The sequence below is a fragment of the Nymphalis io genome, chromosome 3 (genome assembly GCF_905147045.1).
Source record: "Nymphalis io chromosome 3, ilAglIoxx1.1, whole genome shotgun sequence".
In the NCBI taxonomy this organism is placed as follows: Eukaryota; Metazoa; Arthropoda; class Insecta; order Lepidoptera; family Nymphalidae; genus Nymphalis; species Nymphalis io.
In genome coordinates, this window is record NC_065890.1 from 9809335 (window position 1) to 9828980 (window position 19646).

The window sequence follows — 19646 nt, forward strand, 5'->3', positions numbered from 1 at the left end:
AAATCATAAACATAGCCTACACTTACGATAACGGAACACAAGTCTATACGTGTAGCGGATTAGATTTTAATTTGGAGATAAACTTATAATATTATCAAGAGATTCCGTGGAGTAAGATTTATTACACATATATATACGGATATCGTTGAACAAAATATTAATATGACGCACGAAGTTATATAATGATGACAACAGATTTATGCAAATGGATCGAATCAGACGTAAGCCTACAGTTGGAATTTTACATTCGATATTAGTACGACCATTTTATTATATTATATGAGGAATATAGTATTATATTTTATGAGGAATTTACCTGATGAAGGAGCTGGTGAAGGTGCAGCAGTGTCAGATGCTTCTCTCTCACCATCAGAACACTGCTCTACATCGACTTCGACGTCTTCATCGGGGACGGGAGACCGGCAGCTCGATGCCGGTGAACTGAGGGAGGCTGGAGAACTCTGTCTCGATGATGGCCCTGATAGAATAATTATCTTCATCTATACATACAATTAACGTACTATAAGACTTTTTAAAGAATACAGACCGAATATAGTGCTTGTGCATCGCACAAAAACATACAGGAAAACTTAATGGATTTTATGAAATATTTCTAAGAGGACATACTACCATTTTAATACATTATAAATTATTAGAGTCAGATATATTAATGTAGATGTAAAAATTTAATTTAATAAGTAACATAGGTAGGATACAAAAAAGGCATGGTGGTGGAAACCGCTAGAAATAGATATTAGATATATAAAAAGAACGTGACATGGTTTAAATTAAAATTTTTAATTTGTTTTAAATTAACCGAAACAAAAGTTATTTCTTAATATATTTTTAATTTTTGTTCAAGGAAGAATAAAATACTGATTTACTTATAAAAGTTGCTTAGCTATTGTTTAGTTGAACACTGATTTCCCTCTTTGTCATTATTGATTTGACATTCGAAAGAAGAAGACACAACTACTCACACGTTAAGCGACCTTTATAGGTAAGGCCGATATTAAGGAAGCCTACATTAATTTGTACTCTATAAAAATCCGTTTGTTCGTATTTTTCTTCAAGACCCAGTAGCTAGAGGCTTTTTTTAAATATTAAAACACAAACAAAAAATCTTAAAATTCATATTTTCGTCCCACACAAATCATTAATAAAAATATAATGTAGGTCTTAATATAGTTTTTCATTATCACATTTAATGTTACTATCCCAAGTGTTTTGTTAGGAGGAGAGAGGTGTATAATTAATTAAGGTTTTGTGTAAACTGGCTAAATTAAACATGATTGTTGGAAATTCCGGAAAAAATCATACCGACAAGAGTTTTACTGGAGTACGCCGAGTAATCCATTATGTAATTATGATTATATTATATTTTTAATATGATTCAGTGAACAGGATCATTTTATGACTTTAATTAATAACTATACAATACAACTTCCTCTATTAGGTACTTGGCAACTATGTTTGCTACTCAATACATTTTATATTTGTTGTTGTTTTTCCATCGCCTCCATTTTATTCACATACTTACGAATATATTTGTTATTAATACTATGTTTGTATAAAATGAAGCCGCAACTTCGTTGTATTAGTTTATTGAATAATTAAATCGTCACTGGAAAGAATAAACGCTAAATCGCCAAAATGGTACTTTTCAGGAATGAGGTTTAATAATTTTTTTTTATTTCTGAAAATAATCATATAATTTGGTTTTATTGCGATTTAGTTCGAACGAAATCGGTATTATTATCATGTTTTAATCTAAACAAACAAATTATACATTTCAGATGCGAATAATACATACCTCCTAACGATTTAAACGATTCAGCCAATTAAACTTTCTACGACATAATATGTTTTAATAACTATGACAACTTACAAACTATATAAAGATATTAAGCTCTATTAGTTTGCGAAACAAGTGCTCAAGCAATATTGTTTAAAGTTATGGGGAAAACGTAGAAATTTTTAAGAAACTGACACTAAAGTGACTTGAGTCTTAAAACTGACGAGCAAGTTATATAATATGTTATTATTATAAAAGAATCAGTATCAATCCGAGCGAGATCGCTTAACGCATTAGCGTGTATTAAGATATTAGGTCCTTACATATGAAATTGGCGTTTTGTACGGGAAGAATATAAAGTCAATTTTTTTTTTGTAAAATATTTTTAACTAACCAAAGTATGCACCGTTGTTATCTATGCACTTTTGCCATCTCATAGGTAGTTCATTGATCCCTTTAATCAAAAAAACCATGAGGGCACGAATCAATAAACTCTTTGAAGGCGGTTTGGACTGCCGCATCGGAGTTGAATTTTTTTCCTTGTAAGAAGTTGTCCAAATTCCGGAAAAAATGGTAATCTGTTGGAGCAAGGTCCGGGAAGCACGGTGGATGTCACAGACATTCCAATTGTAGCTCATCTAACTTAGTGGTTGTTTGTTGTGCAGTGTGTGGTCTTGCGTTGTCGTGAAGCAGCAGTGGCTTAGAGCGATTGACCAATCTTGGTTGTTTAGCAGCTAGTTCTTCCTTCGTGGTTTGCAGTTTCTGACAATAGACATCTGCCGTAATCGTTTGGCCAGACTTTAGGAAGCTGTAGTGAACGACATCGGCGCTAGTCCACCAAACACGAAAATTGACTCGGAAAAAGTTACTTGTGAGTAACTTTTTCTGAGTCAATTTTCGTGTTTGGTGAACGTTGAAAAATTACTTGTGAGTAACTTTTTCTGAGTCAATTTTCGTTTAGGGCAGGATTTGGCTGGTTCTTCAGGGTTCAGCCATTGCGACGAGCGCTTCCGATTATCGTACAGTATCCACTTTTTAATACAAGTAATGATTCGATTTAAAATCCCTTTATTAATGTGTCGGTTGAGCAAAATAACACAGCAGTCGACGCGTGTTTGCAAGTTCGATTCACTCAATTCATGAGGTACCCATCTTTCAAGTTTTTTTACTTTCCCGATTTGCTTCAAGTAGAATAATATAGTTTTATCACTTACCCCGAAGCCTGCAGCTATTTTTGAAGTGCTTTGTGATGGATCCGCTTCCGCGATAGCCTGTAATTCTTCATTTTCCATTTTGGTCTCCGGCCTTCCACGGGGTTGGTTCTGAATGTCGAAATTTCCAGAACGAAAACGTTGAAACCAAAAAGTACCGTGCGCTCTTTTGCGACACTAGCGCCGTACACATCATTAATCCTTCGAGCTGTTTCTGCAGCACTGGTGCCACGCTAGAACTCGTACTCGTAAATATACCGATATTTCATGTTCTCCATTGTGCGGTAATAAGCGACACCAAAGAAAAAAATAATGAGGAAAAAACAAATGAATGACTGTTTTCAAAATTCAAATGTATCAGCTAAATGAATTTATAAATTTGAATTCAAATTCAAATTTATAAATTCATTTAGATTCTTAACCAAAGAGGAGATATTTTAGATCAAAGTCGTCAGTACGACAAAACGCTAATTTCATATGTAAGGACCTAATATAAAACAAATAGATATTCGTTATAACTACTATTCTATTTCCGCATTTGTATACCTTATACATTTCTACAACTACTCGTTTAAAATTGTAAATATATTTGAAGAAAGCAAATAAAATTATTATGATATTGATAAAACAAATCGAATTAAAGTTTTCAATTTTTCTATCCTTTTTTAAACATAAAAATGTTTACTGCGACAAACTGCGTTCCATAAAATAAATTGTCATTGATTTTATATCTGTAGATACATTAGAGATCTACAAATTCTAATATATTAGCTTTAGTTTTGAAAACGTTCGCATGGAAAGCGCCCGACAATTTTATTTCTACATCAAAATATATAATTTTTAACTATAGCTACAAAAAAATCCAAAAGATAAACATTCTGATAAAGAGCCTTAATTTATCTATAATATGAAAGTCCCACATCAAACGAAGTTATAGTTCGCACTGGCGGTGTAAAAAACAAGCGAACATAACTTTACTCCTCATAATATTAGAGTATGTACAAATAGCTTAGTATTTAAAGAAGAAATCTTTTAAGGAATTTTCCTTTAAGATTTAGAAACTTTCATTGTGTAATTTCGACAAGGTAATCTCCACATTACAGTGCCAGCTTTTTAAGGTACGATTTACTAATCTGACTAAATAATAAATACTGAACGCTCACCTACTGCGTCATCGGCTGACCAATAACCATTCAGATTGAAATAGAATTCATTAAACTGAATTTAATCAGCGTTTCAGAAAGTGGACGTAATTAATTACTTCATTTAAATTTAATAAATTCAAAGGTTTATATATAAAACTTTGTAGTATATATTTTTTTGCATCAACATGATCTCAAAATAGAAAAAATATTTTGACCACATAGGTATCTGTTGTTGTCATTACAAGAATTTCAAATGAAGTAATTATTGTGGTTTAAGGAACAATAGTAAGAATGACTTTCTAACAAATTGACGGCCGGTAGCCAGATACAAAGACTAGCCAATTAAGCAATAGATATTTTAGTACACAAGTAAGTGCGCAAACGCAGGTGTTATCATTCCCTCTTTTATAGCGCGATGGAAAGGCAATTTGACATAAATCGTTGGTTCTCCCGCTGATACCTGATAGTATGTGATCCCTACTGCACAAAGACAGTGGCACTGTATGAAATATTAATCATTCCTTACATTGCCAACGTGTATCCGCCTTTGGAACTAAGATGTTACATCCCTGGTGTGTGTGGTATTTGGCTCACTCACCCTTCAAACCGGAACACAACAATATTAAATACCTGTTGCTATTTTGTGATTGAATCTGATGATTGAGTGATCCAAACGAGCTTGGACAAAGCACAGGCGCATTCTCTGTACCATCTATTACATAATCCAATGGAACGGCAAATCCGACCAAAAGAGTTCAATCGCCAGATGAACGGTTTTATATCCTTACCGAGAGAAGAGTGTAAACTTCGAAAACTTTGATACTTTGTAAACCAATGGAACAGCCAAACTGTTTATGTATATCTAAGGTCCTACAAATTCATGGTCATTAGTCTTTGTAATACATAAAGTAACCTTACCTAGGACTAACTCAGCTTGTCAATCTCCAAACCGGTGAATTATATTTATATAAACTAATATAAAATTTGGATACTCATTATTATTCGGAATAGTAGGTAGAAGGTAACATATAATCGATAAAACGGATTATCATTTAGGCACCTTTTTTAATTGAATAAAAAATTATACTAAATTTGCAATTTCTCGAACCCTGAAAAAATTATCTTAGAAAATTGTTGATATATGATTGTTTATTTAGCTGATAACGAACGAAACGAATATTATCGGATATTTAAAATAATGGCATACATAATTATTATGCCTACCTATTAATTATTATATGTTCATATACCTAATCGTTAAACTTACAATACTATACTTTCTTTAAATTAAAGCAAAATTGTAATTCCTTTGTAAATAGCGTGTCCCACCAGGCGGGCGGTGTCGACCGCGTTCGGTTCCGCACAATTAATCCCAAATAACGAACGGCAACACGACGCCTGCGCCTGCGCAGACCTCTCCAATTAGTAAGCCCTTCGGTTTCCAGACAGACCACTGTTTTATTATGCTTCGGAGAAAGGTAAAGTAAGGTCCAACTGACTTCAACATTCAGTAGTGTCAGATATAATTTGCTTAGGAATTTTAGACGCGAATAAATACGTTTTTGTACATTTTATAGGTTCAATATATTTTAATCACGGTGTTTAGACAAAGTTAAAATATCAAAAAAGGAAATACTCGTACTAGGTAAATAAAATAATTAAAAGTATTTTTACTATTTTTAATAGTCTAAAATAGTTTTTTATTTTACAAAATTTTAAATATTTATCGCAAATAGGAATGTAATTATTTTATATTATTAGTATATTTAAAATAAACTGTAAAATTAATACAATTTCTAATAAATGGATTAATTTTAATAAAGCATATTAAAATAGACAATTAAAACAATAATTAATTAAACGACACTGTGTCGTTTAAAATTTATTAAATTACAGAATAAAAATAAATTATATATTTATCAGTGAAAACTCTTTAAACAAGCAACAAAAACATCTCAGTATCTTTTTCTCCTATGTTTGTCAGTCAATTTTTTTTTATTAAGAATTATCGTCCTACTTGGCATTATATACCAGAAAATATAATAACTATTGTAAAGAAATAAATATTTTCTGATACAATTATTCGCTTATATAAATTTAAAAAAAAAACAATAATTGAAATTATTTTAATAAATAATCGTATTAGTCTTTTTTAACTGAAAACTGTTTGTTGCAGTATTTTTTAATGGAACCTACAAACAACGATAATTATAGCTAGTTATTCTAAATAGAATTTACTAAGCTGTTCTTTTTCGTAAGAAGGCGGTTAGTTTCAATACCGTCGGGTGTTTTCAGCCGCATTTAAAACTAGTGTAATACATCGAAGTGTGCGTTAATTTGGTATAAAGAGAACCTTAATCAATGTTTATGTATAAATAAATCTTAGACTTGCCTATAAATAAATAAATGTCACAGATAAAAATAAATCTAAGCTAAAAGATTAGTACCGACGTTGTTTTTCTAGAGTTATAAATGACAGTGTGTTTATTACTTAATTATAATTTATCTGAGGAAAAACATTGATTCCGAAATTGTTTAAGCATCAATTAAGATATTTCTAATCGCTAACTTCTGGATAAAATGGTATTTTAAAAACATGTTAGCACTAAGCATCAAACATCTCATAGTTTGACTGCTTCAATTTCTCATTGGCGTGTCATAGATAGTGTTAATGTGCTGGTTTTCCATGGTGATGTTGGGAGCTGAAGGATAGTTGTTCCTGACGCTCCAGACTTAGGCCTATCTTACCGAGAAATGGCGGCGATCTCGCGACGGGGCTGCGCGGCTGCTCCGCGCTGCGAGCCATGATGGCCGCGATAGAGAAGTCCGTGGCTCGGGTCTTACCCTCCTCCGCCACCATCCTGGAACCCCACCCTTCCACATCCATCAACACTTAGTACCCCAGTTCCAAATCCACTATTTCATTCCGTCCGACACATTGTCTCTCAATAAACCTGTATTAACCTATATCATGAATTAAATTTAATTAATGAACCACCGAAAAAAAAAATTAGCACATTTTTTTGTTTCGAAACGCGGCCGTGATAATAGAGTCCGTCGTGATAGTACAGCGGGCGCGAAGTCGCAAGCGAAAGCGACACGGCGGTTGAGCGCGGACTGAGCGCGAGGAGAAGCGGTGCGAGCGGGGCGGGGCGCGGGGCGGGGCCGCCTCCCCATCTACCACTGGCCGCGCTACCCGCTGTCGCCGCGCGGGGGCCGGCACCCCTACTCATAACAATATCGCATTATTATTTAATTTGTATTCCATATCACTTGCTCACTCCCATCATAATTCATTGTTAGTATTCAATAATATACAATATACATTCCGTACCAACCGAATTTCAGATAATTTATTTTTGTCTTCAAATATTTAATCACTTAGTTTCTTAAATATTAAAAATATTTTTTTTTTTAATCAACTGCTTCCAGTTATAATAAAGTGTATTTATATTTGCGTGTAATAATGATATTGAATAATAATTAAAATAAAATGTAAATTCTGAACGATACTGCGCCGCCCATTAAAACAGATCACTAGATCAGAGGGAGAAGGAACTAGTTTATGACGTCCAATGAACGGTTGGGAGAGTGAGATCACATTATGGTGATTATTCTGGTGTAAAAGATGTTCGCGTGTATACACGTTTCTTGAAGAAACAAACAGCTTGAAAAAAAACTTCAACAAAACACAAGAGAAAAATGTATATTTAATACCTAAAAAATATTGAAATTCAAAATCCTAGGTCTATTTTCTTTTAAATTTAAACGTAATACTAATTATATGTGTTCATTTTTTTCTTTATACCTTCTATGCAAATATTCAGTAAAAATAGAAGTGACGCATTGATGACGGCTAACTTTGCGTATTTAACATACAATATGCACAAATTTGCAAATATATATTTTTTGATATTTACAATAGGTATTATTTTAATAGTTAAATCAGATTAAGAAATATGCTATGAGTAACTAGGTAAATAATTTCTACCACCTCTACTTAAGTTTAGAATCTGCTATCGTAATTAGAAAACTACAAGGAAGCAATTCACGTGGTGAACGTGAGTACTGAAAAACAAAAATTTCTAACTGCTAGGGTCAATACCCCTTACATATGTTTAACGAACGAAAGAACTTTCCATCTCTCTCCATTACGCTACACTTTGGTTTTCTTTACAATGTTTTCGCTTACTAAATAAAATTGTAAGCCCATATTTTACATCTTAGTAACTTAGTAATTCTTACTACCTATAAGGAGACTACCTATAAGGAATATTAACCATTCATTACATGCGAGACGAATGATGATAACTAGAATATTTTATCACTTGTGCGAGTAAAAATAATAATATCATTGCAAAATTTATTAATAATCAATCTATCAAATTTAGTTTTTCTTTAACTGGAGGGGCTTGCAAAAAACCCTACCCATTATCAGATACTTGCCTGTCAATGTCCCACTGCTGGGACTGGGCTAAGGCCTCTTCTCCTTTTTTTTCGAGGAGAAAAATTATTGCGGCTTCCAATAAATGCCAATAACAAAGCCTGTGACAAAACAGCCTAATCATTGACATAATCACACGTGAAATAACTTACTTTTAATATATATTGTATATTATATTTAAAAATAAGTTTTTCCGACGTATGTAGCAGTGTTTTAATAATTCAAAACCTTTTAACCAAAATGAGAACAGAGCGTCTTCAAGCTACGTTCATGTATTAAGCATACAAACTGTGAGATATCGCCTTCGTCGACTGACATTATGACGACTGCCAAAGCTTCGAACCGACAGCCCTTATTCCCTTGCTATACAAAACTTCCACTCTATCTAAGTGACATAGAGTCTATCTCTACATGTAAGTTGTATGAATTATTCGTGAAAATATGAAAAACATTACATTCTTGAAATATGACTATCTCGCGAAGGCATTAAAAAGCATTATAAGGAACACACTCCGGTATTTTTCAATTTGCGAGAATGGTTTCTAGGCTGTGCGTTTTATGACGATGTTAATAACGTAGGTAACTGTTTATTAAATTGTACTACACATTTATTTAGTTGTATCACGGACTTTCGTGAGTTTGTTACTTTGTCATACTTGTACTTCTTTCGTGGAATATAAGTTACCTTACATTAATATTATCTTAATTATTGCCATGACAATGGGTGATCCCATTATTTACGCCAAGCTAAGCGAATAGGTAACAACTAGTTAAAATTAATCTGCCTCGTTAGTCTAGTGGTTAGCTTATAAGGCTGCAGATCCTATATTCTACGTTGAAGTTCTGGGTCGGACCAATAGACAATTATTGGCTTTTCATCAATTGGTAGTTAACAGTGAGCCAGTAGTAAAAAAGCACGTAATGCTATTGGCCAGAAATCTTTCCAATCGTGTTAGTTAAATAGTTACATCGAATATGATGTATTCCCTCAGAATAGAGGAAATAGTTGCATAGAAACTCTTGAAAATTGCCGAAATCAGTCAAGGGTAGTCAGTAAGTATATATAATAATAAAATAGTAAGATAAATATATAATCAACAATAGTATCTTCTCTACCGAGTAGGTACATAACTAATTACATTAGGTTCCAACACTACCTTTATCTATTTTCAATTATCATATTTACATAAAAATACAAAGTTTCTTAGAAAGTACTGCATACTGCAAAAACGTAAGTGCCATTGAATATCGTAGTTTATTGATGCGTCAAACGAATAGGTACGAACAAAGAAATTTATTTAAAACTCGGTATGATAACTAATCAGATAAATGATTAAGTCATTATTTACTCGAGCGAATTTGCCATTGCTAAAGTTCGTATTTACCTTGTGTACTTTATAGGAGAGACCCAAAATAAATTATTTTCTTATAATTTAATGATAGATTACGTATAATGTCTTTGTTTTTAATATCACTTTTTGATTAAAGCAATAAATTCAATTATAAAATTAACATACGGTTTTGCAGTGTTAAAGTTGGACTTACATTTAATTAACGACCGTTTGCATTTACAGTAGCGAAGTGTCGTTAAAATACACTTTATTGTTACTTAATTTTATACTTAAAACTGTAACATTGTAATTTTAATAACATAAAATCTCATGTCAAAGTTGAAGAGTCTTTTTTTTAACGTTTATTTAATGTTTAATTAATCAAAATATTATTACCAAAAAATCTTTTTTTTTTGCTATAATAATTAATAAAGTATCTAAATAAAAAGCTATATTTTTATTAACAACTGTTTTTTTTTTTAATTATAATTAATTCATACTCTAACAAATTGTATTTCAAGCCACATAGAAGAAAGAGAGAAACTTTTCGAAACTTAAAACTAACCTAAAAACTATTTCTCACGATTATAAACTCAAATGTATTCGCCGAGAATCTTTAAGCAAGTCACAATATTGTATAACGAACCGGAACTAAAATTCAATTCAGAATCAACAACACTGTAAAAAAGTTGGAAGTAGCGGAAGAATGGCTGTCGTGGTTGAACACAAAGGATTGCATTGTACTTATATTTCAGAGCAATATTACGCAAAAGCGCAAAGGACGGCGCTCGCTTTTGAAAAATGACGGAATATCAATAACGTTTTCAAACGTACAAATATTTGCTCGGAGACGTACACACGTGGCGGGCCACACAGGACGCCATCTTGAGTGTATTGTGCAATTTTAAGCCCCGTGTAGACTGCTTACACAGCTTATAACAATTATTATAACTACTACAATTTATAACAAAAACATGTTTAAACTTGGCTTAATTTAATGTACATAAGTCATTAAAATTTCAATGAACCGTTTTTTTTATTAGTTATTTTTGTAAGTGCCTATATTTAAACGTGTCATTAATGAAACCTGGAAATTCCAAATATTTTTTAAGACCTATTAATACGATACAATAAATATCAAGATAAATGATAATTAACATTAAATCCTCAATTAAAAGAGTATGGTCGTCTTTTAGGAATATTTAGAGTCATTTCTTATGGAGATAGTGGAAAGTTTAGTGGTGCTTGTCTAGATTTGAACTCAAAACTGTTGTATAAGATCCACATATTCTAACCATTGAACTACCTCGGTTGTTTACTTCATAATTTTAATAGTCCAAATAGAAAAAGAAGCTGATAAAAGCTTAATATGCAAAAGTAAATCGATTTAGCAACGCTTGGTCACACTCCGACCGTGAAATGAACTGACGAGTGCGCCTCTAAAATCAATTTCATATGAACATACTATGACTGGGGATGGATTGCATTGGTCGTTTATTATAGGCTTGTTAACTATTTATTAAAGAGAAACTTCTTTGAGAGTCGGAAAAGGTCGAATTTAAGTGCATAGTTTTTAATTGAAACGCAAATGCAAAGAGTAATCAATTGCACCAAGCGTACATAATTGGAAAGGCTTTTTTAATTATATAAGACACTTGTACCTACTGATATTAACTAAATATACCTATAATCGTTTAAGTTAATTAACGGCTCTTAATACAAGTCCGTTACAGTATTTTAATAGTAAGTACTTTATAGAGTACATATAGTATATAACTCAACAAGTAGATAGTAACTAGATAGAAGTAAGATACTCGACTAATAAATAAAATAATAAATTTAGTAATCAACATCCTTAATAAGATTCAAAACAAAATTTATATGGCACCATATCGTACAGCTTAAAAACATATGACTTGTAATTATAACATCGGTAGATGATTAACAGAATAAATATTTTAGAATAAAATAGAAGCTTTATATTAGAATTAATTCAATAAAAATATTTTTTTTTTTAATAAATACTATTTACTAACCAAAAAAATACTGGCTGAATTGTCAGTTTTATATATTAAAAAAATATCGTGTTATAAATGTTTAAATAAAGAATAAGTGAAACATAAAAAGGCAGCATCAGCGAGAGGGGCAACAAATCGCGCGCATTATACATGACAAATGTAATGCCCGGTGTCGGGTTGCGCCCACCCGTGCGCCGGATTAGTTCCCCGCAGTCCCGTTCGATGAGACGAGACGATTTTACTTAACGTTTATAATATCGGCAATACTGCAACTATACTATTTACGTAACTATATGAAGAAAATTATAAAGCGATAATTGCGAAGCCGAGACGGATAGATAGTACCTATACGCTTCGCACGGTATTATAATTCTAAGTGTCTACATAAAACTTTTATATTAAAAGACAAATATACAAAGAATAAAAATTGTCTATTCTGGGCTAGAAACTTTTGCTTGTGCTCACGTAGAGCAAACTCACAAAAGTTTCAACACCATCGGATCGGAAGAATTGTTTAGAAGTGCATAGAGAATAAACTTTTATTTATAAATATAGTAAAGCAATCGCTCACAAACAATGATAATAAAAATGATAAGTATGTAAGAACTTCATTTATTATAATAAATTGCACAATTATATGACCATTAAGGTTTTGTATGTGTCGGTACTTAAAAGTTCTATTGGCCTGTATTGATTATGTTTTGTTTTTTTGTTGTTATCAAAATGCTTAAATTGTACGGAATACTTTGTGGAATGGAAACAAAGTATCAGCTTACTTTCCGTTGCTCCCCAAATAGAGTGCCCTCTGCCCTTGACGCTTGCCATGCCATCAATACTTCTTCTTAAAATAATTCAATCGTTAAAACGTATTCTATTTTGAAAAATACTAAAATAGATCCTGATAATGAAAATATTTACACGCCTTAATGAGATGAAATGATTGCTGTCACGCTCCGTTTACATTATTAGATGGATACATATTAATATACTTCTTACGCCAAGAAGAATTGAGAACATCCTCCTTTTTGAATTCGATTAAAAAAACATAAGTCTGCACAATCGATTATGCCAAATAATTCACTGGTGGTAGGGCTTTGTGCAAGCTCGTCTGGGTAGGTACCACCCACTCATCAGATATTCTACCGAAAAACAGCAATACTTGATATTGTTGTGTTCCGGTTTGAAGGGTGAGTGAGCCAGTGTAATTACAGGCACAAGGGACATAAAATCTTAGTTCCCAAGGTTGGTGGCGCATTGGCTATAAGCGATGGTTGACATTTCTTACAATGCCAATGCCTAAGGGTGTTTGGTGACCATTTACCATCAGGTGGCCCATATGATTGTCCACCTTCCTATTCTATAAAAAAAAAATAATAATATTAAAAACCGCCCAAACCCTTCCGTTCGAATGTTATAGCATAACTAACACGCAAACACTCGAATGTTTTACACATTTCGATCCATATAATGTCGTAATCGTATCGTAACAGCCTGTGAATGTCCCACTGCTGGGCTAAGGCCTCCTCTCCCTTTTTAAGGAGAAGGTTTGGAGCTTATTCCACCACGCTGCTCCATTGCTATGGAATACACATGTGGCAGAATTCTAGTGAAATTAGACACATGCAGGTTTCCTCACGATATTTTCCTTCACCGTAAAGCACGAGATCAATTATAAACTCAAATTAAGCACATGAAAATTCAGTGGTGCTTTTCCGGGTTTGAATCCTCGTTCATCGGTTAAGATTCACGCGTTCTAACCACTGGGCCATCTCGGCTTAATATTATTATAATCGATATCGTAATTAAACAATTCGAATTAAACAATTATTATAATTATATATAATTATAATATTTATTTGTTTTCTTTATATACTCAAAACATTGAAATTAACCTATTATCATGAGAATAGTGAGTGCTGACAGCATCTGTAACAAATTAATTTAATTGGTGACTAAATTGAAAATGAAGATGTTTCACAAGCATATCGTAAGTACACGACTGAGGACACAAATTAGTTTGTAACTATAATTATTATAATATATTTAATAGTTGTGTAGTGTGCGTAGTTGTAGTACGTATTACGTAACCTCATAATGTAATGGACAATGTTACAAACTTCTACTATCAACAAAAAATCTTCTCACATTTACAAGTAAAGTTCTTTCAGTTCAATCAATCAATCAAAATGTTTTTATTCAAATAGACTTTTACAAGTACTTACTTATGAATCGTCAAGCGCTGCCGAATTGAAACTTATGGATTTTTAAATGTACAATTTTACCTAGATAATATTAAGAGAAAATCTTTCAAACAATAAGAAAAAGTTCACAACATTGCAGAATGCAGAATTAACACACACAAATGCCTAATACATTTAAATAAGATTCAATCGATAACAACATTAGCCCGATCAATCTGAGAAATGGTCGATAATACCTCATTACTGGTAAGCTACTAGCGGTGGCCTCCACGGCAGCCATTGTTGCGTGGATAAGCTCATTATTTATGTACTATTAGGCACACAATCTGTGCTTAAGTTAACCATTTACATGTAGGTAACTACCGCCCACCTCCACGCCACCATGAATTTCTAAATAGCCTGCGTTTCCTAGAACTCTTAATGATTAAATTAACTACAAATTTCAAATTGGCCTAGATCAACATAAAATAGAATAATATATATTTTATAGCATTTAATATCATATTATAATACAAGGTTGGATAATGGAAAAGCCGAGATGGCCTAGTGGTAAGAACGCGTGAATCTTAACCGATGATCGTGGGTTCAAACCCGGGCAAGCACCACTGAATTTTCATGTGCTTAATTTGTGTTGATAATTCATCTCGTGCTTAACGGTGAAGGAAAACATCGTGAGGAAACCTGCATGTGTCTAATTTCATTGAAATTCTGCCACATGTGTATTCTACCAACCCGCATTGGAGCAGCGTGGTGGAATAAGCTCCAAACCTTCTCCTCAAAAGGGAGAGGAGGCCTTAGCCCAGCAGTGGGACATTAACAGGCTGTTACTGTTACTGTACTGTTACTGTTGGATAATTAAGATGTTTTTATATCATATAAAATAAATGTATTTTACTTGAAAGGGTTAATATTAAAATAAGTTATTCATGACTTATTTTATTTATTTAAAACATTTTTGACTTGAAGTAATATTGAAATAAAGCCGCGAACGGTAGACCCAGCCTGTTGAGCAACCTCGCAGTTTGTAAAGAATGTAGGTACGCCGCATTATACAATAGCCTTACTACAAATACCCTGCCATAACCCATTGAATAATTTCCAGTTAAGAGTATTTAAGCTTTTATCGAGCTACAGCCATAAATCTGTGCGCAGACGCACGTAATCCCCGCCCGCGCCCCGCCGCTAGCTATAAACAGAAGTCAACGTGTTGGACTTATAAATCCTGCTCTTAACTATTGTATCTCATGCCACAATAATGAAGTTAGCTCGTTCAAGAAGAATTATGCCACCACGTGGGTGGGCGATGCGGTCGGTATAAATCCCAAAAGATTATTGTGTATGAATATGCTGAACCGATTTTTTTGTGTAAGGCGGTAGTCGACACCCGAGGTTGCACAGCCGGTGAAAGGTCGCCTGAAAAAACAAAAGATAGCATCACATATTCACGTCGTGGTGACGAAGTGAAGTGTTAGGTTGCGGGTTGCGGGTTGCGAGATTCTTTACGACTAACCTTTAGCACATCTAATATCCATAATGTAATAAATCATCGTCAAAGTATACAATTTGTGTTATTAATTTCACTATAAATCACGACTAACAATCAGTAAAATCAGTTAACAGCTTAAAGATGTCATCTATCTATAAATACAGATATAAAAAAAAACAGTTTGTCGTTTAAAAATAAACGTCAGTAAATATAACACTGCTGGGATTCTTCTATAAGACTCAAGGCATTAAGCACATGGTGATTGAAACCGCAGTCCATCTCATTTAAGGTGTTATTTCATTGGGCAGATGGCCCAATGATTTATGGCTTTCGTATTTGATATAGTATACTTTATAACAAATAAATATTAACTACAGTCGACATCAAGGAAAATGTTTCCAAAAAATTAAATCATAAACTTCTAGCCCTAGCCGTTACTATAATCCTTAATAGGTTACAGGTAACACGAGCCTGAGGACGCGAAAGGTGTGGCGAATGAGTGTGAAGCAAGCATGAAAAGGCGTGCTTAATCGCTCCTATATAAACAAACACTCGTACTCGACACTAAAAAACCGATATATTTCACCAAACTTTTATATCCGTTCGCTCCAACTTAAAATATATTACTTTTTCTTTAGCACCTTTTGTATCTTTTAGTGCGTTGTCCCCACTTTTATGGGTACAAGGCGTTCGTAAATCATTGTAGTGGAAGTGGTGTACAATCGTAAACAATACGCGTCCCGCAGGGCGGCAGGTCGCTGGCGGTCACAAGCTGCTCGCATTACATCAGTAATGTCCCTGTATGAACCCTAGTTGTCATGTTCTCATACTGAACCTCTCACTTCTGCCGTGGGTAACCTTTAAGTTGTTCAATGTTATGCGATATAGTTTTAATCTCAACGCTAGGACCAACGCGTATATAATTTAGAATAACCTAATAATTATTTAAGTTGATTTTAATTTTTGTTTCAATGTTATTTAATTTCGTGATATTATTTTTTTACAACTACCAACATTAAAAAATGTTTAGACTGACATAAATAGCGATGTATTTATAATGAACGATTATAATTATTGTTGAACTTGAGCAGGATGGTTACTCTGCCTGTTTAAATAAATATTGTTTATAACCACCCAACACTTCTTTCGCTATCCAATATCGCATAACATTTTCTGAAATTTCGCATTCGTGCTCTTCGCTGAGTTTCGAATTTGTTCTTACAGAATAGCTTTAAAGACGCAGGCGGATAAACCAAAATAGTGTACTAATATTAAAAAGACAGTGTAAATATCTACTTGCGTATTAAGCAATAAAAATCTTAATTTTATTCAACAAAGGAAACACTTTTCACACTGGGACTGAAAGTGGACATAACATTACCGATAACAGTTAATCCGAGACGTGCCAGCGCTGTAAATTAAACTTTATATCATTTTTAACGACCGCCTCGAATGGTGTTTTGATTGCAGCGGCCTGGAGGCGTCGACAACTCGACACGTTGATAAGGTGACAGTTATCGCGACTTACAAAAAAACGCGCGTTTTATAGCCAAAAAAGCAACTCTCATGCAGCGTCTCCACCTAGCTCTCTGGAGCCGTCACCAGACTTATATTTTTATGTGGATTCCTCAACCTAAGCACACTTCAATTTTACGAGCGTCGATATAGGCTTGACTTGACATTATGGGACATCGTCAATAATTTTTAAGTATCTGCCTAATAGCTCTGTTTTGTAATATCTTATAAGGTTTCACGTGGTTTCATTCACAAAATCCTCTATGGAAGGCATGCATAAAAACGAATTATTTATGTATAACAGAGTTATCGAATTTTCAAATAGCGGTTTATTATTTTGTTGTATTTAAACAACGGGTGATTTAACGCTCATTGATATATTAACGTGCTAAATAAACCATGAAACGAGACCACAAAAAAGAACGTAAAGACCAGCGACTGATAACAAAAAGAGAGCCATTAATCTCTCATTGTATGACGTCGTCGAAACGTCCCGTTTTGTTTGCGAACTCGTCCCGATTTATTCACACCGCTCGTTTACAGTTCCCTATTGTCCTTAAATGATCGGGTGTGATCAAATACAAAGAATATTACAAATGAACCAAAACAACTGTCTATACGTCATATTTATGTACACAAACCATAAATTCAATCCAACGGCGAAACGAATTTCAACGAAAACTATATTAATTGTCAAACAGAGTTAATTTATCTTTATAACCGTAATAATAATTTTAATTTAGCGCATACAATTTCCGCTGGCGCCTTTCTACAGTGTATGAAATATATAAAGCAATTGTTGCGTTTCATTTTAACACAAACTTTGTAACGTTCAAGTTTAATTATTGTATTTCTTAATTTACTTTTACATTGCTACTTTATCAACTACTTCGCTGACCTCTAGTTAAACAAAGCTATTAATCATTTTCATAATACAACTTACAAATAAAAATATTTGTGTCTTAGAATTGTTTCTACATTACATTATTAGTAACTTATATTTATTATATAAATAAAATAAAAATAAAAGATTCATAAAAAAAAAACTCAATATATCTTCTTATGTTTATCTTCTTTTGTAAAGTCGAACGTCTAAGCGATGTGTAGAAATTCTTAGAAAACAATCTATTTGTAAATTCAGTAGCGGCAAATCGTAAAGCAATTAATTTAGACGCGTTCAATAGACACCGACAGGTTTAACGCGCGCCTAGAGACCGATCGCTCATCAGCTAAACGTTAGGAATTTGTAAGTTTAAATGTTTCTTTTGTCAAAGCGTCACCATGATCCCGGTACGATCCCGGCTTCGTCCCGCGGGACAGCCCGCTTCTCATGCTCGCAATTGACAGCGAGTGACGTGTGACGGCCATTGTCATGATGACATGTTGACACTGTCAAACTTGACTTCTGTTCGGATTCCGCATGTAAATACGGAAACATTACCCTCAGTACGGGCTCACAATACAAGGACAAATTAAATAAAGGAATAATAAACTAAGTCCGAATACAGCTGCCGTTTTAGAAAAATACCGTTAAGCGTATTGATGAACTACCTACCTTAATGTAAAAAAGTTTCAAAAAATTTCCTTCCAAACAGGTTCTACCCAAAAGTCATCGCTGTCTTTACTATTGTTAGTTAATTTGAAAAATGTATTAACCATATTTATCTCATTTATTTTTACAACTGGACTTAAACGAGTATCAAATAATTGTTTATCAAGCAACACAAAAAAGGGAGAGGAGGCCTTTAGCCCAGCACTGGGATTGGCATTCACAGGCTGTTAGGCAGGCAGGACGGTAAGCAACACGTACGTAATATAAGAAAATAGTATCCATACTCCATACTCCATAGTACCAGTACTGTCTACCTCTGTCTGTTCGACATTTTTTTAAAGTGTAATTTTCATTACATTAAACAACTGTTGAAGTAAAAAGATATTGATAATACTTGAAACTTTACATAATAAAGGACTAATTGTTTAAAAGCTATTGTGGGCGTATTCTTCATATAACAAATATGTGTTTGTAAATGTCAACACTCGTCTATAAAGAAAAAGGCCCAAAAAATGTTTAATAGTTTAAGAAACACGAAGTCCGAGCGACCCCTGGCGAGCGCCCCACGCGTTCTTCGTCCACCCCGTCTCCTGCGGAGCCTGTTTGTATCCAAAAACTGTGACAAAGTGACAATTCGAATATTCAAGCCTAATGCATTTGAGAAATATTCAGCTGGATAACAATTCGCTTTATTTATGGTCGTGTTGTCGCCCACAAGAGACTAGCCTCACATTATTTTTAAGCTGTTTCATTTCCGGACGAGACTTCGAATGTAAATATTAAATTAATAAACATTTACCTTATATTTCAATATAAGATCAGATAAATTACGAGAGTTCAGACAGTACCTTTATTTTTTTATAATAATTAAAACAAAATATTGTTAAGAAAAATTCACAATAATAGTAAGTACCTATAGGCATTTTACATAAAAAGTCGAAAATAATT

The 19646-nt window shown here is 33.3% G+C and overlaps 1 protein-coding gene across 1 annotated transcript in view; it reads right to left on the bottom strand.

Moving 5' to 3' along the window:
• Positions 1-7251, bottom strand: part of LOC126780728 (T-box protein H15-like) — a 67012-nt gene extending 59761 nt beyond the window's left edge. The window contains exons 1-2 of the mRNA XM_050505393.1: positions 6900-7251; positions 317-478 (exon numbers count right to left, since the gene is read on the bottom strand). Coding sequence (XP_050361350.1) covers positions 317-478; positions 6900-7038 — 301 coding nt within the window. The 5' untranslated portion in view covers positions 7039-7251. The remainder of the gene's footprint in view (positions 1-316; positions 479-6899) is intronic.
• Between the last annotated feature and the right edge of the window lie 12395 nt (positions 7252-19646).